Source organism: Centroberyx affinis, unplaced genomic scaffold (genome assembly GCF_046629955.1).
Source record: "Centroberyx affinis isolate AG114_WGS23_722 - 3 ecotype Tasmania unplaced genomic scaffold, CSIRO-AGI_Caff_v1 ptg004985l_1, whole genome shotgun sequence".
Lineage (NCBI taxonomy): Eukaryota > Metazoa > Chordata > Actinopteri > Beryciformes > Berycidae > Centroberyx > Centroberyx affinis.
In genome coordinates, this window is record NW_027282453.1 from 21506 (window position 1) to 47317 (window position 25812).

At 41.9% G+C, this 25812-nt stretch overlaps 1 protein-coding gene across 1 annotated transcript; it reads left to right on the top strand.

The window, feature by feature from the left end:
* The first annotated feature begins 413 nt into the window (after positions 1–413).
* tspan14 (tetraspanin 14) lies at positions 414–25812 on the top strand. Its single transcript, XM_071545611.1, has 9 exons — positions 414–544; positions 3398–3485; positions 9890–9940; positions 10432–10578; positions 16140–16310; positions 18443–18568; positions 19715–19765; positions 21577–21690; positions 22851–25812. Exons 2-9 carry the CDS (start codon positions 3405–3407, stop codon positions 22917–22919), a joined length of 810 nt encoding a protein of 269 aa, XP_071401712.1. The 5' UTR covers positions 414–544; positions 3398–3404; the 3' UTR covers positions 22920–25812.

The window sequence follows — 25812 nt, forward strand, 5'->3', positions numbered from 1 at the left end:
AACAGCGACCGGACTGAGAAATATGTGTAAATAAAGACAAAGAAAAAAATAAAGAAAATGAAATTAAGCACTTGACCTAATTACTTAAAGAATGCCTATTTATTTTCTTTTTTAATTTATGATTAGTCTACTACTAGTAGACTACTTTTGCAATGTAGCAAAATAAAAGTTTTGAAAACGTGGTGGCGCGTTGTGTCAGGTGTACATAATGAAATGTCCGGCCCCCGGGCCCTTAGCTTTCTGGCAATGTGGCCCCCTGAACAATATAATTGAATAGTCCTGATGTAGTCTGTGATCCGCCAGTCTCTAACCCTGACCAGCAGGTGGCGGTAAACACCTTTCAGTTGGATGTCAACCGTCTCAAAACTAAAGAAGAAGAAGAAGAAGGAGAAGCAGCAGCAGAAAAAGAAGAAGAAGAAGAAGAGAGGAAGCAGGAGGGTGTGTAGATAGTTGATCTTGTTCTGCGGTGTAAACAGAGTTGCTGTTCAGTGTTTTCTGCTCTGAGGTTCAGAAAGTGATCAGAGGAAAATCAAACCGTAAACCGGTGAGTCTGTGTTTTCAGTAACGTCAGGCTACTTTAGTTAGTTCGCTAACGGTGCTAACGTTAGCTGGCTAGCCGAGGCGTTCGTTTAGTTAACTGTTAGCATGTGTTAGCTACTTTCTGGTAGGCTACGTAACGTAAAGTTAGCAGTTAGCTGCACTGCTAGCTAACTGGTAGCGTTGTTTCCTCTCTTTCCTGTACAACCTTCAGCTAACTGGAGGGAGCTGGCGGTAACTTTCTGCTGAGTGTAAAGTGTTAAGTGTAATTTGAATGTGTTAAGTTAGGTGAACTGTGAGCTTGTTAACCTTACAGTTCATGTTAACTAGTTAGCAGCTTCCTGCTGTGAAGCTAAACTGAGTTTCGGTGAAGCAGCTCGGATCAAACAAGCGAGCCAAGTCATAACAATAACAATAATAATAAACTTTATTTGTACAGTGCCTTTCAAAACAAATATTACAAGTACCGTTCCCTATAAAAGGAGATAAATCATGAGTTTTGAGTATAATATTGAGTTAACTCTCTTACATATAAGATAAAACTTAGATAAGTGACGTCACTACAGTCTCTTTCTTGGTAAACATTGGATTTTATTTTACACCAATGAGAAAAGACCCATCTGATCATGAGGTGAATAATAAATATTGACATATGAGAATACATAATCTTATAATCTTAATTGCATTTTTCCAAATATTTTCCACTGTGCAGTAAGTTATGAACTTAATGTTTCCACAGTTTAAATTCCAGTGAGATTAATGACTTCAGTTTTTCATGAGCCTGAATAACGACTTGCTGCGTTTTATCAAGTATTTTACCTCCTTTTCTTTTTTTACATCGTCCTGCTGGAGTGTTGATGTGTAATGTTATCATTATAATAAACATCCAAACGAGTAGAACGTGGCTGGAGACTTTCAGCAGCCTTTATTTCAATAAAATAACGTTTCCAGCTTTGTAGTTTGAGACAAACAAGTTACAGAAGCAGAGAATTAGAAGTATTTATTATTACAGTATTTATTATTACATTAATATATTCCCAAACAGCAGAACAACATTCAAGGGAAAATTGTTTCAGCGTCTTTCTCAAAACTGAGATCAGAGGCAGGAAGTTGACTGTTCCACATCAATGCTTCCTCCTTTCCTTCACTACCTCCTCCTTTCCTTCGCTACCTCCTCCTTTCCTTCGCTACCTCCTCCTTTCCTTCGCTACCTCCTCCTTTCCTTCCTCCTGGGTCAGCTGGTGGGTGTTGCTGTATATTTTACAACGGGAATCTTATTCCAGCAGCTGTGTGTTTAATGTGTTTAAAGTGTTTAATGTGTTAACTAAAAAAGACAAAGGCATTATTCAAATAAGTTTTGTTTTTATTTTAACAATATCTGCAAACAAGATGTTTAAGAATAGAAAACAAACATTTCTTGAAGGCTCTTTTGTGCAAAAAGACAGGAAGTGGCTTTAGACCTGGATTGTTCCCTGAGAGCTGCTCCTATAGTTAGTTTGGGTAAAAGTGCAAAGGATGAATTTCCCCATGGGATCAGTTATTATAAACCTAACTTTAAAAATAAAAACACTGATGTTCCTGCTCTCCAGCTGTCGCTCACTTGAGCGTCTCGCAGTGCGTCACGCGCTCCTCCGCTCCGCCGCTCCGCCGCTCCTCCGCTCCTCCGCTCCTCCGCTCCGCCGCTCCGCCGCCTGTCCGAGACGCTGAGGAAATTAGTCGTGCCGCACCTTTAGTTGCTGCAGACCTTTAGTTGCACCTTTAGTTGCTGCAGACCTTTAGTTGCACCTTTAGTTGCTGCAGTTTGACGGCGGTTTGCTCGACATCAGATGTTGCAAAACCGAGCGAGGAGACGCTGCCTTTTGGAAACGAGCTCCTCACCTGTAGCAGCGTGCCGCCATCTTGACACGGAGTTCGGGTCTGAGGGGAAACTCGGCGGCGTCCTTATCGACTGCAGCGGCTCAGGGAAGCGGCGAGGCGGACTGAGGCGGACTGACACAGCGATCCGTATTTAGCGGTTAAAGGGAAACATTTGGCCGGACGCCAGCTGCAGTTACAAGTCGACTCTCCTTCATAGCAGCTTCGCCACATACAGGAGCCGCTCCAGACCACATACAGGCTCCGCCCACATACAGGAGCCGCTCCAGACCACATACAGGCTCCGCCCACATACAGGAGCCGCTCCAGACCACATACAGGCTCCGCCCACATACAGGAGCCGCTCCAGACCACATACAGGCTCCGCCCACATACAGACTCTGCCCCAGACCACATACAGGCTCCGCCCCAGACCACATACAGGATCCGCCGACACACAGGCTCTGCCCCAGACCACATACAGGCTCCGCCCACATACAGGCGCCGCTCCAGACCACATACAGGCTCCGCCCACATACAGGCTCTGCCCCAGACCACATACAGGCTCCGCCCACATACAGACTCTGCCCCAGACCACATACAGGCTCCGCCCCAGACCACATACAGGCTCCGCCCCAGACCACATACAGGATCCGCCGACACACAGGCTCTGCCCCAGACCACATACAGGCTCCGCCCACATACAGGCTCCGCCCCAGACCACATACAGGCTCCGCCCCAGACCACATACAGCCTCCGCCCACATACAGGCTCCGCCCCAGACCACATACAGGCTCCGCCCACATACAGGCTCCGCCCCAGACCACATACAGGATCTGCCCACATACAGGCTCCGCCCCAGACCACATACAGGCTGGATTATAGATTTATTCAACTTATAATAATAAATAAAAATGAAATAGTATACATACATACATACATACATACATACATACATACATATACATCGTATTTATTAAATGAAAGTTCCTCTTTCTTCTGACAGGTGGAAGATGCATTATTATCGCTATGAGAGCGCCGAGGTCAGCTGCTGCTACAAATACCTGATGTTCAGCTACAACATCGTGTTCTGGGTGAGTGACGTTAAGTAACTGTAACTAACATTATTTAACTCTAACATTATCTAACTCTAACATTATCTAACTCTAACTAACACTAACTAACATTATCTAACTCTAACATTATCTAACTAACTAACATTATCTAACTCTAACATTATCTAACTAACTAACATTATCTAACACTAAGTAACATTATCTAACTAACATTTTCTAGTACTAACTAACATTATCTAACTCTAACATTATCTAACTCTAACATTATCTAACTCTAACTAACACTAACTAACATTATCTAACTCTAACATTATCTAACTAACTAACATTATCTAACTCTAACATTATCTAACTAACTAACATTATCTAACACTAAGTAACATTATCTAACTAACATTATCTAATACTAATTAACATTATCTAACACTAACTAACATTATCTAACACTAACTAACATTATCTAACACTAACATTATCTAACACTAACATTATCCAACACTAACTAACATTAGTTAGGGTTAACTAACGGATAGATTTCTGTCCGTTGGGCTGTTTTGGAACGCCGATTTAAAAAAGAAAAAAAAAGTACGAACATCTCGTATTTGCTAAAGGGACGGTGACGAATCCGTCCGTCCGGAAAAAGTTCGACTGGTTTGAGCTTTCTGTCCGTCAAAACAGACGGAAATTTGATCACCTGAAACTGAGTGATCAATATAGGCAATACAATTGGATAGCCAATATTGAACATTCCCTTTGATGTTCGAATATGGCAATCAATGAATGCGTTCGATAATTTATCAATTATCGTCTGTCAATGTCACAGCCCTAACACTAACTAACCCTAACCAGTCCCTAACCTAACATCATCTTCAGGTTCAACTAGAGGAGAACGAAGCAGCTGGTCAGCTGGTGTTGTGATTGGTTGAATCCGTGGCTCATGATTGGATGTCACTGCTTTAAGCTTTAAGCTGTTTGTTGGTCAGCTTCACAGACACACTGGTGGTGAGCTTGAAACTAGCAGTAAGCTAGTTTTCACTTGATTTCCACAGAGCCAGACTACAGTATTGTTAGATTATTATCACTGTTGATCGTAGGGCTGGGTAATATATCGATATTATATCGATATTGTGATATGAGACTAGATATCATCTTAGATTTTGGATATCGTAATATCGTGATATGGCATAAGTGTCTTTTCCTGGTTTCAAAGGCTGCATTACAGTAAAGTGATGTCATTTTCTGAACTTACCAGACTGTTCTAGCTGTTCTGTTATTTGCCTTTACCCACTTTGTCATTATATCCACATTACTGATGATTATTTATCAAAAATCTCATTGTGTAAATATTTTGTGAAAGCACAAATAGTCATCCCTACAATATTGTCACAATATCGATATCGAGGTATTTGGTTAAAAATATTGTGATATTTGATTTTGTCCACATCGCCCAGCCCTAGTTGATCGTTCAGTTGGTAAATGTTTATAAATTACCTATGTTCTGTATATTAAGTGTCAAAGAGACGTCTCACTGTGAGACACCAAGTGTTGAGACAGAACACTTTGTCTTATTTTGGTCCTGAGACAGAAAACTCTTAATGTCTGTTTTCTGGTTTTAAAAGGAAATGAATGTCCGATGTTCTCGTTTCAGGCTGGAGACATTTTTTATCATACTGCACTAGATTTTATTTTTATTTCATGTCTTTTAATTTCATTTGTTTTATGTTTGTCAGTTGTGTGTTCATGGTTAAATGTTTTTTTTTTTATGGTCCGCTCTTCCTTGTAAAAGACAAATTGTTTCTCAATGGGACTTCCTGGTAAAATAAAGGTTAAATAAATAAAAAAGCTCAGTCAGATCGAGTCAGGCTGTCAAGTCGAGTCAGGTGGAGTCTAGGGTTGGGCGGTAATACGGTAATACGGTATCCCGGGGTATTTGAAAATAGCAACGGTGTCCGTTTCATTACCGTCATGAAAAAAATTCTGCTGCCCAATGTGCGCATATATATAATAAACGCCTTAAGAGTGTTTATCCAGCACCACTGTCTGTGTGGTTGAAGATGCTATGAAAGTGATGACAGAATTTTTTGTAAACAATGTAATTTGTCAAATAAATAACCTGTCAAAAAAGACTATTTAGAAGCGATCATAATCGCGCGTCATGTGACAGCTTCTCCTCAGAAGGGAGAATTAGAAAAAAAAGATGGCGAGCGCAAGCGAGTTGGTCCCTAAAAAGATGCAACTGCAAATGCAGCATTTCGGGTTCTAGGGACGGGCATTTCAAGCAAAAATACTAATGTTATTCGATATTCACTGGGACCTATTCGACCATTCTTCGAAGATCAACCCCCCGCCTGCACGGACGGTGCGAACTAGGCTAGCCATATTGACGTTAGCTAGCCAGGCTAACTAGCAAGCTAGGCGGACGTTAGCATAGAGCTAGCAAGCTAAGCCAGCTACCTAGTCCGGCTAAATAGCCCCGAACCGGTCCTTCTCTCGTTTTACGTGCCCATCTCAGAATCAATCACCCGCTTCCGCTGCGAGGATGAACATCTCGTCCAGTTCAAAGCTCCCCGCTGCTGCTGCTGCCCAAGCAGGACCATCCACTGTAAATATGTTGTAAATATGTAACGTTTGCTATTCCGTTTCTGATGTTCAGAGAATAAAACTGGAACATGTATCACATTTTTGTCGTCGTGTGAAAATCACAGTTGAAGTGCATTGCAGCCTTGTGGCGGGAAGCAGTAAAGCAGCGACTACATAAATTTATCATTTGGAACTGCCGGCTCCCTCCAAGCCCTACAATGTGATTTTTAATCAGACGGTAATACCGTATACCGCGGGAAAATTTGGGGAAGGTTTAACGGTGTCAAAAATTGGATACCGCCCAACCCTAGTGGAGTCAGGCTGTCAGGTGGAGTCAGGCTGTCAGGTGGAGTCAGGCTGTCAGGTGGAGTCAGGCTGTCAGGTGGAGTCAGGCTGTCAGGTCGAGTCAGGCTGTCAGGTGGAGTCAGGCTGTCAGATCGAGTCAGGCTGTCAGATCGAGTCAGGCTGTCAGGTGGAGTCAGGCTGTCAGATCGAGTCAGGCTGTCAGGTGGAGTCAGGCTGTCAGGTGGAGTCAGGCTGTCAGGTGGAGTCAGGCTGTCAGGCTGTCAGGTGGAGTCAGGCTGTCAGGTGGAGTCAGGCTGTCAGGTGGAGTCAGGCTGTCAGGTGGAGTCAGGCTGTCAGATCGAGTCAGGCTGTCAGATCGAGTCAGGCTGTCAGGTGGAGTCAGGCTGTCAGGTGGAGTCAGGCTGTCAGGTGGAGTCAGGCTGTCAGGTGGAGTCAGGCTGTCAGGTGGAGTCAGGCTGTCAGATCGAGTCAGGCTGTCAGATCGAGTCAGGCTGTCAGGTGGAGTCAGGCTGTCAGGTGGAGTCAGGCTGTCAGGTGGAGTCAGGCTGTCAGGTGGAGTCAGGCTGTCAGGTGGAGTCAGGCTGTCAGGTCGACTCAGGCAGTGAAGTGATCAGATTCCTCTTTTGTTTTCACAGCCTGCTTCTAAACTCAAACCTTTTCATCCTGAATTTCCCCAAGGGGATTGATAAAGTGTTATCTTACCTATATTCTTATCTTATCTATATTCTTATCTTACCTATATTCTTATCTTATCTATATTCTTATCTTATCTATATTCTTATCTTATCTATATTCTTATCTTATCTATATTCTTAGCTTATTTTAGGGTTAGTGATCTTATCTTATCAGCATGTTTCTTCTTTTCTGAAAACCCTCAACCAACCGACCAGCTGTGTTGAAACGCCAGACGAGCAGCAGGAGGCTTCCTGCTTCAGTTAGATAACAGGAAGTGATGTCATCACTTCCTGTGTGGAAACAGGAAGTGTAAACTCTGAGTCGGAGCTCAAACTGTTTCTCCTTATTCAGTTCAGCTGTCATGAGGATGTCAAACTCCAACAGACTAACACAGTAGCACACTATTACACAGTGCGTTAGTTGTATTTTATACCAACATGTCATGTGCATGCACATTGTATATTAGGTCAGTACTAATTATTTACTAGAATGAAACTATAGAAACTATAAAGTGATATAAAACTGAATTTTCCCTGCCAGTTGACAGGCTTCCATGTTCTCTGCCTCCTGTATGTTAATCCGCCCAAAGATTAACCCGACCCCCAACACTGAATATCATATATAATGATAATATAATAATCATAATATAATACAGACAGTTATGAGCAGCACTTGAAACTCAGTAGAGTGTTTAGTGACATCACAGACACTTGATAGGAAGTTGAGTATCAACATTGGACTATTCAAATAAAGTGAAAGCCCCAGTTGATCCTGTCAGAGCTTGAGGAGTGAGAAAGTGAGACAGGTTCAGGTTCCACAGGGTTCAGGTTCCACAGGGTTCAGGTTCCACAGGGTTTGGGTTCCACAGGGTTCGGGTTCCACATGAAGTTTAGATGTCTGAAGTTTTCTGCTGAAGACCTTCCCACCTGATTAATAAAGTGTGATCTTATCTTCCCGTCTGTATCAGCGTTGGAAGTTCGTGGCCTGTGGCCTAAAACTACCACAGTATTGGGAGTATTTTATGTTTGTTTTTTTTGAGGAAGTTGCAACATTTGATTTCAGCATCAGGAAGTGTCGCCTTCTCTTTACGAAACACCAACAGCAGCAGAGTGAAGTCGCCTTCTACTCAGTCTGTCTTTAATCTGTTTAGTGGACGAGGGAGAAAACTCAAAACATGCTTTGGTGTTTTTTCACAGGGAAAATTAAGAATCAAAATTTCAGACTTCAGAGATCAGTCAGTCGACCTTTATGAGCACATTTTGTGCAAACAATGCAATTCGCTTCACATAACAAAATTAATTGGGAGCACATAAAATGATACAGATAAAATATAGATAAAAAGAATAGTGCAAGCAATAAAATAAAGTGCAAGCTACATTAAGAGTAGAAGCAATGAATAAGATAAATTAACTAGGACAAAATGAAATCGATAAAAAGAAGAAATCAAGAACAGTTCCTATGACACAGCAAGGCTGAACAGGTTCAGTGTGATTTGAGTTTTTATATTTTATATCCCTTTAATGTCCATTGTGGGTTAGGGGTCACATGTATGAGCCACAATTAAAGATATTTGGAAAACAATCTACAGTGATGTAAAACAGGAAGAAGATGAAAAACAATCACGCTGAAATTTCAGCTTGCGTTCTGTTTGAGCTCCAGATCCAGAACCAGAGGAACTGACAGCTGCCAGCCCGAGGAGAACTAAGGTAGAACCAGAAGAGAGGAATCAGAGGATCTGAGGGTTCTGCTCAGAACAGATTTAGTGAACAGATCCAAGTCAGTGAATGGACTTAAAAACCAATTAAAGAATCTTAAAATCGATTCTAAAATTAATTGTTAACCAGTGTCGGGACTGTAAAACAGGAATGTGTTCTCCTGGATCTAGTTAAAACTCGCAGCAGCTTTTTGTACAACTCGTAGCTGTCCGGTTGTTTTTTATTTTTTGGTAAGTCCAGAGAGAACCGCGTGAGAAACGTTTTACACATTTTTACAGAAAAAAAGTTGTTTTTTTTTTAAAGATAATTTTTTTGTTCATTTTGTCTTTATTGGACAGTACACAGTAGAGAGAGCGAGAGGGGAGAGATTTGGAGGGAAAGAGAGGATTGAAGTCTCCTAGTGGAAGCAAACAGAGGCTAAAGAGAACTGGGCCTGACATGGAGCCTTGAGGGACACCACATGTAATAAAGACTCTGTGATGACAGTTTATCATCATGTGACCAGAGGAAAGAGTCAGTGGTGCTGCTGGGAAGAAGAGTTAATGTGACCAAGCTGAGCTGTAGAGTCCAGCTGTGGTTTCATTCATTCCTTCATATTGCCAGTGGAGTTTGGGAAAGAGGCGCCCAGCCTGCTGCCTTCATGGAAGCCATGTTGTTTTTGTTTGTTTGTCTCTGTCTGGAACATGGCTGTTGGTTTGGTAATGCCTTTGTTGCATTGTCTTGGCTAAATAAGACAGAAATGCAGAGGGGAAAGGGTCACAGTACTACGATGTCAACAGAAAACATGTCAGGGAGCAGAACTTACTGTCAGTACTGATCTTCATTTATTTCCCCTGAGTCAGCAGGAAGATGCTGCTCAGTCAGAGGGAGGAGACTGTTCTGTTAACTGGTTGATTTATGGAAACAGATGAACCTGAACAAGACCTTAACCAGTAAGACCAGGTGGTCACTGTCTGTTATTGGAATCGACTAAACTCTGGTCTGTCTGTTATTGGAGTCGACTAAACTCTGGAGCTGACTAAACTCTGGTATGTCTGTTACTGGAACCGAGTAAACTCTGGTTTGTCTCCTATTGGAACCGACTAAACTCTGGTCTCTCTCTTATTGGAACTGACTAAACTCTGGTCTGTCTGTCTTTTGTTGCAGCTGGCTGGAGCCGCCTTCATCGCAGTCGGCTTCTGGGCGTGGAGTGAGAAGGTGAATGCACACACACGCACACACAGAGGAAAACCATATTCTGTGTAATTGTATTTCTTCTGCCGTTAAAAGTTGTTTGGAAAAGTAATATTTTTCTGGACATACTCGCCAGAAAACAAAGATTTCATTGATCACCTTTAAGGTGAATTTTCTCTGAACCTACATCAGATCTTCAGCGAAGTTCTTCTGAGGCTGATGGAGGTTCTCCTGTTAACTTGGTGTTCTCCTCACTTTTGAAAACACACTTGTTTTAGGCTTCCACTTCAACTGTGCTCTGTATTTTTTTTTTATTCTTCTTCTCGTTATTTTTTATGGCATTTTGTGTTTTATTTTGTTTTCTTCTGTATTGTTCATGTTCTCAAATCTACCTGCAAAAAACTTCTGTATTACGTTTTAATCAAATGGCTGTAATGTGGTTTGTATGGTAAGTTCTCTCTGGACCTCTGAGCTCTATGTATTACTGACCAGGCGGGTTCTCCATGTTTCTGTAGGGAGTTCTGCTGGATCTGACCCAGGTGACCCGGCTCCACGGCTTCGACCCGGTGTGGCTGGTTCTTCTGGTGGGAGGCGTCACTTTCATCCTGGGCTTTGCTGGTTGTGTTGGAGCGCTGCGAGAGAACATCTGCCTGCTGAAGTTTGTAAGAAGGGTTTTCATTTTTATCTTAAAAACGATTGCATTGAAAACTGAAGCCGAGTTGGTCTGCCCTTAAAGGGAAATTACACTTCTCTGTCAGCTGCTCCGAATGGCTTACGCCCGGATTCCACCGGAGGCGGCCGCGTCGCGTTCCGGCTGTGACCCGGCCGCCAGAGCTGACCGCGGCCGCTCTAGACGATGTTTGTGATTCCACCAAACGCTCCACAGCACGTTTCAGAAGCGGCTCTCCGCTCTGCTCCGATAAAAATACGCGCCTTGTCTATTTCTGACGGAAGCCCCGTCGAGCTGCACAGAGCAGATGGAGCTGGGCAGGAAGTCAGACACAGGAACGGTAGAGCATCCGGTCAATTTTCAAAATAAAACACCCTGTGCAGACTCCCGATCGTATATCACATCACGTCATAACCGAGAAGAAAAGGAGAAGAAATGCAAATGTTCTCCTCCTGCTAACAGGCACTGTATGTGAAATATAGATATTAAATAATTATGAGGATGAATGTATTTTTAACAACTAAAACACAGCCACAAATCTTTGATCCATGTCGTTCATAACTGGCCTTAACTGTATTAACTTTGTCTGTAGGCTACAGCACAACAATGTAGGAAATAACAACAATAAACACAATTAAAACAGACAAAAAGAAACCCTTTAAATACATAGCCTACTGGTAGAAGCACAAAAATCAAGGAAAAATGACCAAATCAGCAAGTCAAACAAATCGGCCAGACAAAACGCTTCGCTTCTGAAACGTTCCCGGTGTGGTATGAAGCCGCTCGGAGGACGGAACAATACTGCGTCACAGACGTGAGGTCATAGATCCGCACCCGGTGGAATCAAGGCGTTAGGAGCCTCCGGCGGTCCAGACATTTATGGTTTTGTGTCGATGACTGTGCAGTACACCGCCGAGACAGTAGACGGCTGTAGCGTGCTTTGTTAACACGGAAGTAATAACAGAAGAAGCCTGTGTTCTGGATATTTCTCACCATGAATTCGTCCGACCTACTCCGTACCGACGGCGGAGCTCCGGCGTGGTTCGATGTGGAAGTATAATTTTGGCTTTAGTGACGAGGTTGAAAAACGTTTTCCACCGCTCAGAGCAGAGAGCAGTGATGAATTACACCTGCTAGGTCACAACTCTGTAACATGGATCAGATCAGAAAGAAACTGGCAGGATAGAAGCCAACTGCTTGCTGTTTTACACCAGTGTTTACCCAAGGTTTCTCCCAAGTTTTCCTACTAAGGTTTTTCTTGGGAGTTTTTCCTTGTGTGCATTCAGGGTCTAAGGCTGGGGTGCCAGGTAGGTTAGGCTGTGGAACAGGTAGTTTGTTTTGTCTTGCTAAATCTGCTCTTGCCTACCTGTGTTTTTTTGGCTGTTTGTCTTACATAACTTTGTTCACCATTGATTGTGTTTAGTTAGACCTAGCTAGACTCACTCTCTGTAAAGTCCTCTGACACATGCTTGTGACAAAGGGCTATATAAAGAAACTTGACTTGACTTGACTTACCGTCAACAGGTGTTTCTTACCTGCCAACGATGTCTGAATTGGGCTGCAATTTACTAAATATTGTGACTAGAGCTGCAAGAAATGATTATGACAATAATCAATTATTGGATAATTATTACAATGATTAATCGGCTTTATGTGAATTACTGACTTGCAGTTGAGAAGAACTACAACAGCAGCAAGCTGGACAGAAATGAGGCCCGACTTTCCATTTTCATGGAGAAATGGCCAAACTCTTCCAAACGAGCAAAATGGGCGATGGCCGGTGTTGCCATTTAGTTCATTTGCAAAGACCTGAGGCCAGGCAGTGTTGTAGAAAATGAAATAATTGTCACTTGATACTCATTACATTACAATACATCATGTCATTTAGCAGATGCTTTTGCCCAAAGCGACTTACTCCATACCAAGCAGACAACATTTTAGCGGAACACGCATCCTTGCTCTGTATGAAGAGGTCAAGGAAACTTTATTTAACCAGATAACGTTGACAACAGATGGGTGGACCTCTTGCTCCACCAAAGCATACGTTCCCATAACGTCACATCACACCAGACTGGACTCTTAAGGACATGGTCCTGTAAACAGAACATAGGACTTAACATTGGCACAGAGATTAAGCGTGTCGCACACCGGATGCATCTGGCGGACAACATACAATGTCCAAAAATTTGAAACCAGTGTTTACAATGACCCAAAAATCATTGTTAGATATGTGGCTTGAAATGTATCATTGTGAACAAAAATAGCATGCTATCCAATATTTTAAAAACAATAACCCGTCTTTATTTTGTCAGCTGACATTTGTTTTCCATCTAAAACACATTGCCTACTAAATCAAATAAATGTAGGTTATCCAGTATATCCATTACTTTATGAATGGCCCAGATCACACCAGCTGTACGTTTTGACATCAAGTCGCAGGAAACAAAACGAAAGATGGATGATGAATGGTTATCAATGAAGTAGGTAAATACCTGAAATTATCACAGATTCTTCAGGGATAACCAATGAAAGTCGGCAGGAGTAACGGGATGTACCGGTAAATTGTAACGTTATAACATTAATCTATTATTCATATTAACGTCTACTGGCGCTCTGTGTGACGCTTCCTATGTGGTTTACCTGTGCCTTGTCCTATCTGCGACACAACGCTTCTCCTGTGTGCAACCACCTTTACTCTTATTGTGGTCTTTACTTACAAAATTCATATAAGAAATATTTACCATTTTATTACTTTTGGGGGCGCAGCTGCAACCCTAAGGCAAACGTTGCACAGAATCTGTACTTGTCTGTACTAAATCGTCTGGTTTTAAAACCAGATTATAAGTACCTGCAAATGACAGATGATGACTTTAAGACAGATGATTTTCCTCTCTAATGTTGGGACAGTCCCTTCTTTTCCACTTTTGTTTGTTGCCAAGTTTTTAACAATGGAATGTAACTAACATTTACACAATTATTAAGCATGGAAACATACAGTGCATTCGGAAAGTTTTCAGACCCCTTCACCCTGTCCACATTTTGTTGTTACAGCCTTATTCTAAAATGTATTAAATTCATTTTTTTTCAATCTACACACAATACCCCACAATGACAAACCAAAAACAGGTTTTTAGATTTTTTTGCAAATTTATTAAAAATAAAAAACTGATATATCACATTTACAAGTATTCAGACCCTTTGCTATGACACTTGCAATTGAGCTCAGGTGCATCCTCAGGTGCATTTCTATTGATCATCCTTGAGATTTGGAAAGGCACACACGTCTATATAAGGTCCCACAGGGTCCTGTCAGAGCAAAAACCAAACCATGAGGTCAAAAGAATTGTCTATAGATCTACGACACAGGATTGTGTCGCAGATCTATGTGTCGCAAAGATGGAAGAACCTTCCAGAAGGATTTCCAGAAGGATTACCATCTGTGCAGCACTCCACCAATCAGGCCTTTATGGTAGAGTGGCCAGACAGAAGCCACTCCTCAGTCAAACGCACATGACGGCACTCTTGGAGTTTGCCAAAAGGCACCGAAAGGACTCTGACATGAGAAACAAGATTCTCTGGTCTGATGAAACCAAGATTGAACTCTTTGGCCTGAATGGCAAGCGGCATGTATGAAGGAAAAAGGCACCGCTCATCACCTTGCCAACACCATCGCTACAGTGAAGCATGGTGGTGGCAGCATCATGCTGTGGGGATGTTTTTCTGCGGCAGGGACTAGTCAGGATCGATGGAAAGATGGACGCAGCAAAGTACAGAGAAATCCTTGATGAAAATCTGCTCCAGAGTGCTCAGGACCTCAGACTGGGACAAAGGTTCACCTTCCAGCAGGACAACGACCCTAAGCACACTGCCAAGTAAACACGGGAGTGGCTTCGGGACAAGTCTGTGAATGTCCTTGAGTGGCCCAGCCAGAGCCCGGACTTGAACCCGATCGAACATCTCTGGAGAGACCTGAATATGGCTGTGCACCGACGCTCTCCATCCAGCCTGACAGAGCTTAAGAGGATCTGCAGAGAAGAATGGGAGAAACTCCCCAAATACAGGTGTGCCAAGCTTGTAGCATCATTCCCAAGACTTGAGGCTGTCATCGCTGCCAATTGTGCTTTAAAAAAGTACTTAGTAAAGGGTCTGAATACTTATGTAAATGTGATATTTCATTTTTTTATTAGGGGTTCAAGCCCCGTAGGGGCTGAAACCCTATTGTTTTTGTGCTGGTTTATTATTATTAATGTTCATCCACTCTGGCGCAAATTCCCGTGAGTTGGTACATCACAGAGACATGAAATTTGGCCCAATGATAGATATTGGTAACCATTACTAGGTCAAGAAATATTTACCCCATCGGCCTGAAGGGGGCGTTATAATTAAAGGTTTCACTTTAATGGCCATAACTTCTACCCAGTAAGTCCAATTTGGACCCTCAAGGTCCGCCTGGAAAGTTTTTGAGATATTTTGAAAGTTTTGAAAAACACATTTTTAACATCTTCTCCTACACCGTTTGACCGATCACCACCAAAATTGGTATGTAGCATCTACAGACTAATCTCATTAGTCTGTAGATGGTAAAAGGTTGTTGATATCTACTGTCGTTTTGAAGATACTGATTTTTAAAGTTGTGAGAAGGCATGGCCTATCGGCTAAATTGTTATAACTTCATGACCGATTGTTCAATCATCACGAAACTTGGTGAGCATGTTCAGATATCATCACTGACCATGTGTGCAAAGCTGTTTTAAGATTGAACTGTAGGGGGCGCTACAAATGCCAAAAAACTATCTCCTAATCCAGATGACGAAATTGCGTGAAATTTGGTACACATGTTCAGGGAGGCTGTACTAGTCAAAATCAGAAGTTTTGTCATCATTGGTGAAAGTGGGCGGGGTCTATGGTGTAATAACCATGTAACAGCCGGTAAATCAAAGCTCATTCGCATAATCGGTCCCAAACTTCTCAGCCTCGTCTGGAATGGCATTTCTAATATGCGTACCGAATTTTGTGCGATTCGACCAAAAGGGGGCGCTGCATATGCCAGAAAATGGGCGTGGCCTAACACTAAAACGGCCGTAACTCCGCACCCGTTTGTTCAATGATCGCAAAACTTGGCAGATATATCAAGGGAAATATTTGGACCATGTCCTCGGAACCACTGACGCTTTTTTCGCGACGTCAGTACCGTTGAGAAAAGGCTTGAACCCCTTTCATGGCCACTTGCGGCTATATTTTTTAAAAATTTGCAAAAAATTCTAAAACTGTTTTTGCTTTGTCATTGTGGGGTATTGTGTGTAGATTGTAAGATTAGATTGTAAGGCTGTAACGTGGAAAAAGTGAAGGAGTCTGAAAACTTTCCGAATGCACTGTAACATCATGATATATGAGTATCTACAATTAATTGTGCAGCCCTATGTATGAAGTAAGGCTCAGCTTATAGCACACTATTTTGTTTCAGTAATGAAATGTCAATATACTCTTTCACTGAACCCCGCCCCCAAACAGCTCTACAGTTAACTGTCTTGTCTTCTGTCCTGTCCTGCTCAGTTTTCTGGAGTGATCGGCTTCATCTTCTTCTTGGAGCTGACAGCAGCAGTTCTAGCTGTGGTCTTCCAGAGCCAAGTCAGAGAATGGATCAACGACTTCTTCTTGGCAAACATCAAAGCCTACAGAGATGACATCGACCTGCAGAACCTCATCGACTCTCTGCAGAGACTGGTAACGTGTGTGTGTGTGTTGGAACAGTTTTCAGAATTATCGCTTTGGTTTGTCCCGGGTCACGGCTTGGTGTGTTTTTAGCCCCGCGACAGCAACGGCTCTATGGATTGTATTCTCTGTCGCTATGTTCACCACTTCTGGTCAGGAGGTCGAAGTGTGCAGCAGGGAGTCAGACTGCAGATTCTGTCAGGAGACCAGAGTTCGATTCCCAGCAGGGATGCTTCTGGACACTTAGACCCACTTTTTTTTTTTTTTTTGGGAAGATTATTTTTTGGGCATTTTTGCCCTTATTAGATTGGGGAGAGAGAGGAGGATGACATGCGACAAAGGTCCCAGAGAACCCAGGACATCACAGTTACCACCAGAACACCCAGCCCACTCTTTTTTTGTATATTGTTTTATGTTAAAGTGTTGAATTTTGGTTGAAAATGTGGATATAATCAAGGCTGGGAAACTTTTAGTGCAACATAAAGCAAAAATTTGAATTATTCCATAAACAGAGAAACAGAATATGGGTGAGTCAGGTGTGATCCTTGCCTGGTGCCTCTTTAGCACTTTTTGAATTTACATGGCGATTTTATAGGCTTCTGGACACAAGCCTAGCCTTCGGCAGTTATTTCTGTCCGACAAATCTGATTGTATGGTCGATGTAGTGGGACAAACGTACTTATGACGAGCATTACAGAGCGACAACAACTACCAAAATGCCAGCGCCAGCAAAGGAATTGATTGATACCAAGCTAGATTTAGCTATTTCATCAGTCCTTACAAAACTTACTTTCATCGATTAGCCTAATTAAAACAGGAACGATCAGCCCTAACCCTAACCCATGTGATTGGTCAAAGATTTTGATACCTGAAAACACCAACCAATCAGTCGGGGCAAGAAATTACATCAGTGAATCAGTTGCGGATAGGCTTGTCCAGACCGCCATGAATCACCATGCAAATTCAAAAAGTGCTAAAGTCTGAGATTCATGGAGGCTGGACACCAGGCAAGTGTGATCCAGCCGCTAAGGAGGTTGAGCATGTCCATAGTTCCCAGAGGCCAATGATGGTGATGTAGACAGAAGATCCTGAAGGCCAACAACCGTGACGTAGAAGATCCTGAAGGGTGAGGGTTAGACAGCATCATGCTTCGTTCCCCCTGAGATCTACAGCTCCATCAACCAGTAAGATGAAGGAATAACTCGACCCTCCTTGTAGTTGTTATGGTTCTCTTGAGAACGTGACGTCCAAAGCATAAAGACGTATCGCCCTGAAGTGCCCAAACAGGAAGAATGCCACGATGGATGCTAGCATTGACCTGCAGTCTGAGATGAGTGTGCTGCCATGGTAACGCAGCATCAACATGGTGGGAGTCAACAATAGGATAACTGCAAGACCATGCAGTTGATGATGAGCCCTAGTGATTGGCTGTCCTTGGCCTAATCTCTAGTTCTGGAGATCCCAGAGGACACTTTGGTTGTTTTGATGTCTAGTGAGAACACACGTTTATGTTTCTATGTGGTATATATATTATATTTCTGTGTGGTGTGTGTATATATATATATATATATCTCACACAGAAAAAAAAAAAATATATATATATCACACAGAAATATGTGTGTGTGTATGTGTGTGTGTGTGTGTGTGTGTATATATATATATATATATATCTACAGTACTGTGCAAAAGTCTTAGGCACCCAAGAGTTTTTATATAAATTGTGTCTTAGATGTTTTTTAGATGATTTTTTTTCTGCATTAGTGTGTCAGTAGACTGCTCTTTATAGTACATTTTTTGATATTTAGAAACTTTTCATTTAATTATTTTTGAAAGCATCTTTGCTTTACTTTTTTCTTTTACATGTGCCTAAGACTTTTGCACAGTATTGTACACATACATATATATATATATATATATGTATGTGTGTATATATGTATGTATAATATACATAAAATATTTCTGCTATTCCTCTGCAAACTCTACCCCTGCTAACCCTAAAGCTTCTTGACTATTCTTGGAGCTGGGGTTTGAGTTAGCGATTGTGTTAGCTTTAGTTAAGCTCTCACCCAGAGTATCTTCTTGTCTATCTGTAGAACCAGCTTTAGTTAAGCTCTCACCCAGAGTATCCTCTTGTCTATCTGTAGAACCATTGCTGTGGAGCCCAGGAACCTGATGACTGGGACCTAAATATCTATTTCAGCTGTAATGGAACCCATCGCAGCAGAGAGAAGTGTGGAGTCCCATTCTCCTGCTGCATCAGTGATCCTGCTGTAAGTTCAGCTCCTTCACTTGAGTTTTAGTTCTCTCAGTTGTACTGTGTTCCCACCTCCTCTCAACATGTTTATTCATCTTTGATTCTCTCAAGTGATATTTCTGTTGTAGTTTTTTGAAGTCATCACAGACTGATGCTCACTCACTGTTGCTCCTTTAAAGTAAGAATCCATGACATTATCATATAAATAAATCTACGTTTTATATTATAATAGTGACACAACCTACACCCAGTTCATGAAAGCCTTTACAGTTGCTGTTCTAACCCTTAGAATCTGGGTTAGACTGGGCTAGTAGGGTTATGCTGCGTTCCATTGTGAAAAACGTCTTCCGTCACAGAAAAGTGCAACAGAACGGTTGTTCCAGTTGGAGTTCCCAGTCAGAAATTTGGGTAAGATTCATTCTGCCTGAGGTCTCCAACATAAGCACAGCTGATGTCACAACAGTATGACGTCACAACAGTGTGGCGTCACAGCAGTATGACATCACAACAGTATGACACCACAGCAGTATGGCGTCACAGCAGTATGACGTCACAGCAGTATGACATCACAACAGTATGACGTCACAACAGTATGGCGTCACAGCAGTATGACGTCACAACAGTATGACGTCACAACAGTATGGCGTCACAGCAGTATGACGTCACAACAGTATGACGTCACAGCAGAACGGCGGCGCACACGGTGAAACACAAACTGAATTCCCTTTGCATCAATTTGTACTTAATAAAACCTGGTTTTACCTGATATGTAGTTTTTGTTTTATGAAAACGTGTTGGAACAAGTTTGTAGTTTCCATTTGTAACGTAAGTCAGTTGACTTGTGCTTCATTACTAGATAGAAGTATGAACTAGCCTGCTAACATTACTAGAGCGTTGTCAGATAGCTAACGTTAGCGGGCAGCATGTTGCGTCCATGTTTTCCCCAGCAGACACGCTGGAACACAGTCAGTAATACCAACTAGAAACAATGGAATGCAGCATTAGCCTGGGGTAGCATGGGCTATCATGGGTTAGCCTGGGTTAGCCTGGGCTAGCATGGGCTAGCCTGGGCTAGCCTGGGCTAGCATCTAAAGGTGACCAGGCTTCTGCTGTCAGGATCCGAATACTAAATATAAATAGTGTCTTTTCTGTGCTTCCACAGGATTCAGTGATGAACACACAGTGTGGCTACGATGTCAGAGACAAAACGAAGGTGAGTTTTGCTCTTTGCATTCAACTTTAACCCTTTAAACTGCAATAGAAATGGTCCGCCAGAGCCTAGATTGGTATTTTTGCTTATTCCGCTCTCAGCTCCATTTCTCCAGACATCGGGGTGGGAGGGTCGGCGACGCAGCTGAGAGCAGAGCTCGCAGACAATCAGGCTTCCTCCTGAGTCAAAAATTCGGCACATACGCGCCCTAAACACCCGGCTTGGAAGAGCTGTTGTGGGAATCTCGAGCGTTGCATATTGACGTCATCAAATCACAACATGGGCATGGTACAACATGGCGATGTTATCAATGACATAGACGGTAATGGATGCAATATTAGATCTCTAGAACATACCTTATCCACAACTCAATAGATTTTACCTCGTAACTTGAAGTACAACTTTACCCACTTTGTTTGGACAATGAAAAAAAATGTGTGTTTGGGCTTGCAGTGAAGACAGAAGCCTTAGCTTTCAGATGCAAAAAGACTTATGATGCTAGCTATTACGGTTTCGATTTTAGAGCTAGCTCCGAGTTTAAAGAGTTAACTGCCAGCCAACCAAGGTCCATGGAATTTAGGAAAACAAGACTTGCAGTGAGTGTAACTGTAGAATAAGCTTCAATTCTAACCAAAATTACAAGTAACCAAAATGAGGAGGTCAAAGGTCAGGGCCTTGGAGTCCTTATCGTACACTGAGCATGTAAAAGAGAAGTGATTAGAAGGCATTTTGTGTGTTGACATCATGTAGAAACTTAGGAACTAGGGATAAGAATTGTCAGCGAACTCCTATAGAATATTGATTTATGATTATTATAGCCTTGAATAATTTCACATAAATATTTTTGGAAATAATAAAACAGAGCAGTTGGGATCAAAAGATCATGTATAATAAATGGTAATCAAAATGCGTGCCGTCTATAAATGACGGGACAGATAACATTACACACAAGAATAATGTACAAATCTAACAACTGTATCAATTAATGTACAGTCCTAACGTAGAACTATATCAGTTAGAATAACATGCACCTAGAGCTGCACTACACAGAATAATATACATCCACTGTAAAGAGTGTAATTGAACTTCACTTGATTACATTTTGAAACCTTCCTATGTCCCTTTGATAAATTTCCCATTTCTGTCTGTTCTGTCTCTTGTCACCCAAACTCTCCTCTTGTGTTAAAGTAGATTTAAGATTTAACTTTTTCCGCCTAGTTTGTTTTAAAGCCGTTATTTATTTTGCCGCTTATTTCAGTTTGTTTGGCATTATGTTTCTACAAACTGAATTGTAAAACTGAAAAATTAAGTTATACGGTTTCAATTATTTATTCAGAACCTCGTACCATAAATAGTGTAATAATCCTGTGTTCTACATGAGAACCACAACAGGCACAATTCTGCAAAATGATCCACAAAGCCAGCTGATGTTAGTTTACATGGAGGAAAACCATTTCTGACTAATGAAACTAAATGACTGCTCCCACGTGGCTTTGGTTGATAAAATGTGGTTTTCTTGAAATTTTGCGTTGTGAAATGTAACAGATTCAATGTTTTGTAAACTCATCTCCTGATTCAGACCAAAGCAGACGAACTGGAGGTTTGAAACTGTGGCTCAGTGAAACTTCTCCCCCACAGTTTAAAGATCAGCTGGAATAGCACAATTTTCTCAGACCACTGATCTAAAAAATAGGCAAAGATGGCGACGTTTTGCTGAGTTAAAGAATCTGTATGAACCCATGTAGTGCTGATACACTGAAGCTTGTCCCAGTCAGTGGGTCCCGTCTCTAACAGCACCTTGATGTGTTTTTCAGATTCAGTGGGATAATTTTATCTACACCAAAGGCTGCATCCCTGCCTTGGAGGACTGGCTGCCTGGAAACCTGTACACAGTGGCCATCGTCTTCATCGTCATCTCTCTACTACAGGTAACGGCTTGGCTCTGCTGTGGAAGGGCCATATTCTCACTGTGTGTGTGTGTGTGTGTGTGTGCGCCTTCATATCCAAGCACACATAGGGTCCCACAGAACATAAATTTAACGGTGACAGCAGCGGCTCTATGGATCTTCATGTCGGTCGCTCGGTTCACCACTTCTGGTCAGTTGGTGAAAGTGTGCAGCAGGGAGTCAGACTGCAGACTCTCCATCTCTCCATCTCCAATAGGACTTGCAGACTTGATGAGTTTTGACAACAGATCCTTAAACCCTCCTGGACTTCCTGTAAACTCCGCAGGACGTTTGGATTCCCCTCCCCTCCCTGATGCGTATCTTCATATTTCTTAACGCACCGTGTGTCGTGGTGCAGCAAACAATTTGACTTGGCCATACTGCACAGGTGGCTATTGAAACCAATGTGTTGAGTTTAAAACTAGCTTTAAGCTAGTTTTCACTTGTTTCACTATTTTTAGCTCCACGACAGCTGTATTTAGCGCTGTATTTATGGTGTCAGTCGCTCTGTCAGTCGCTCTGTTCACCACTCTCTGGGTCATGTGACCTGCAGGGAGTCAGACTGCAGACTCTATAAATAAATAAACAAAATCCAACATTGCAGCTGTTAGACTCTTAGTCTTGTTTTTTAACAATTTCTACTTCTTCTTGCTGGCCCACAGTAAAAAAAAAAAAAATCTACAGATTCAAGATCAAAACAAAGATTTTTCTTAAGCACACTAATTTCCTGTTATCAGCCGGCGGCGGCACCGATCCGTCTGTCCTGTTCCTTCATGTCAGTTCATTTACACTGACATCCGTCTGTTAGACAGACTGATGATGTCCGTCTGTCAGATTTCCGTCCGCTTTGACCGACAGAAAATTCAACCAGAACTTTTTGTTTGGATGGACGGATTTGTCACCATCCGTTCAGCCAATCAGTGGCGTTCCTATGTTTTGTTTTGGGAAACATGGCGGCAAACACTGAGACAAAGCAGTGTTCACCATCCACCATACAAAAACAAAGATAAACAGAGAAGCCTGGTGTAACGTTGGGAAGACTGATCCACGTACTTCAAAAAACATTTGAGGATTTTATGTTTTCTCTCTCTCTCTCTCTCTCTCTCTCTGACCTCTGTTGTTCTTCCCTCTTCTCTGTACAGATGGTTGGGATCTACCTGGCCAGGACGTTAATTGGAGACATTGAGAAGGTCAAGTTGAATTACTACTGAACAGGACATCCGGCCCCTAAGAACCCGAACCTTAAGGAGCTGGAGGACCTTCATCCATCTTTCTCTCCATAGACACTTTACTGCTTCATCCTGCTGTCTTCCTTCTTCTTCCTCCGCTGTGAAAAAGGAAAAGGAGAAAAAGAGTCACAGGTGGACCATCATCATCTTCATTATCATCATCATCTTCATCCTCTGTGAGACTGTGGACTTGCCGTCACTAACAGTCAGATGTGCCTTGTGGCTGAGATCTTCAGGAGCTTCTCTGTAGAAACTGCAGTATTTCTGTTGCCTTTCTTCTCAGATTTTCTCTATATGAAATCCGTTGATGTTAAATGCGGCCCAAATTTTTCTTTTCATCTAATTTTATGGTAAATGGGAGAATGGAATGGGAAGCAAGAATCAAATGTTCACAAGGAGCCTGTCCTGCGCTTTCTGGATTTATTCAGCCACGAGAAAAACAAGTCAGACTTCTGTACCAGTTAGCTTTAATTCTTGGTGAACCTCAGTGAAAATGGAGTTTAGTCTTCATCACATTTCCTTTACAGGCGTTCACCAGATGTTTGCTGAAAAAAACAAACATGTCTGATAGATTTCATTAAGTTTTATGGAGGTTAGAAGAAGTTAAAGGATAAGGCCGCTGTTTTTTAATGCATTGCTTACGGTCAACAAATCCTATGAAAATAACAAATCAACAATGCATTTGCTCTCCTCTCGTTACTTTCTGACTTCTCACATTCCGTTTTTAGCCGTCAACCAGGAAGTCATTGGCTCCAATTGTAAGCTAAAAACCTTGAAATACAGCTCACAAAGACATAGTTTACATTTTAAAAATCTCTAACTGTTACCATGAAAAGTCAGGCTGTTGTAGTTTTTACCAAATCAAATTCAAACGGGAACAAATTCTTCATTACGCCGGGGACTATTTTCTGTGCTACGGAACTACTTTCCTGAGATCGCAAAGTGTTTACAGCCGGCTTATTGAGTTGTTTGAGGAAAAAGTGGTCCGGCCCGGTGCATGGTGATGATGAAATATGCTGCAGAGCAGCAGCATGGCTCTGTGACGGTTTTTAATCGATTTTTAATACAATGGAGTTCTATGGCTGCTGGGACATGAGGCTTTACTGGGCAGCAGCTACATGGACCAGACTTGTTAGCAAAACAAAATCATTGCTGATTTTGTTATTTTCATAGGATTTGTTGATGGTAAGCAATGCATTAAAAAACACCAGACTGATGCTTTAACGTGTTTATTATTGTGTGAAGCAGTTTCGCCACCAGCATGATGTTCAGGAGCCTAATTATTCATTCCAGACCAAACTGGCCTCTCACTCCAGTGGTTTATTTTTCAAGTAAGCCTTTATTTCTCCTGCTTCATTCATGATACATTCACAGTCTTCTACTGGTTTCTACTGGGAGCTGACCGGTACAACACAGTCTTCTACTGGTTTCTACTGGGCAGCTCCACTGCAGCAGTTGGTGGATTTAGTGCCTTGCTCACAGGCTGATTGCTGGACAGTGAAACCTTGTCTCTCTTTAACACCACAGGAGAAACACAGACTTCTAAAACAGAAAGGTAACAAGGTTCAAGGAAAAGGAAGAACCTGTTTCAATTCTGAAATTGAATGATTTTCCTCTTCAGTGTTGGTCTTGTCACAAAAAGGAGATTTTATGGTTTCCTGAGGCTAGACTTGATGTTTTACAGCAGTAGGAGTTTGTCAGACTGGCCTAGTAGAAAATGCTTTGGTAATCCACTTTTACCAAGAGAATAAAAGCCACATTTTTCTTCCACCTATAAAAGACAGTGCTTCTCTTTTTGAACGTAGGTCCAATCGTGCTTTATTTTATTTTATTTTGTTCTAATTCAGTTTTTGTTGAAGGTTCAAGTCATATATATGTATACAGTACATTCTCCAGCCCAGTTGTGATTGTTCTCACAGAACAGTTTAGTTTTCTCTCAACAATAAGCAATAACAGTAACTACATTTGATTGCTTCATAAACAAAGGTGACTAGACTAACAAACATGCCAGGTACATAGAGGCACGGAGATAAATTTAGACAGACAAGCTTGTAAGAGATAGTGATGGCTCCATGTCATCTCAGGTTTTCCTGGTTTATCAGGAACAGATCTGAGGATCCACCACATTCAGAAATGGTTTCCATATTTTCAGAAACCTTCAAGACGATGTTGAAGTTTCTCTAGTAGCTTGATCTGTGACACTGTTCTGTAGCATTCTTCAGCTGAGCGCGCATTTCTGAATATCCAATGTTTGAGAATCAACTTTCCTCGCTACATACAATAGTATTTTGACTAGTTCAACATTGTGTTTATTATAGAAGACATTTTAGAGATGAAAGATCCAAAAGAATGTGCTTTCTATGAACATATGACAGTGCTTTCCTTATGGTGAGGTCGACCTGTTGTATGAACAGCTGTTACCTTGCATTGCCTTTGTCACTAAGCCACTTGGATAAGAGTTTCAGCTTAACACCTAAAATATGTAAATGTAAAGTTATTGATAGTGTGATTGCAGCTTTTGTCTCATATTCACTCATTCTTCATATTCACTATCTGGTTTTCTGTAGACTGAATGTTTATTACCTGGATGCCTGTATACAGACTGGATGGTTGGCTGGATGCCTGTATACAGACTGTCTGGTTGGCTGGATGCCTGTATACAGACTGGATGGCTGACTGCGTGTTACTTCTGACCATTTAGTGCCTTCATCTTGCAGCTGCTTTTCTTCCAGGAAAGTCCGACTGGCTTTATTATAGTTTTTTTTTCTTACTATTAACTCAGGGTAAAATTCTTGTAGTAATATGCTCATCTGGACCACTTTGACAACATGATACTCATTCCAAAAGGCTGGACTGATCTCATATCAGCTCCCAT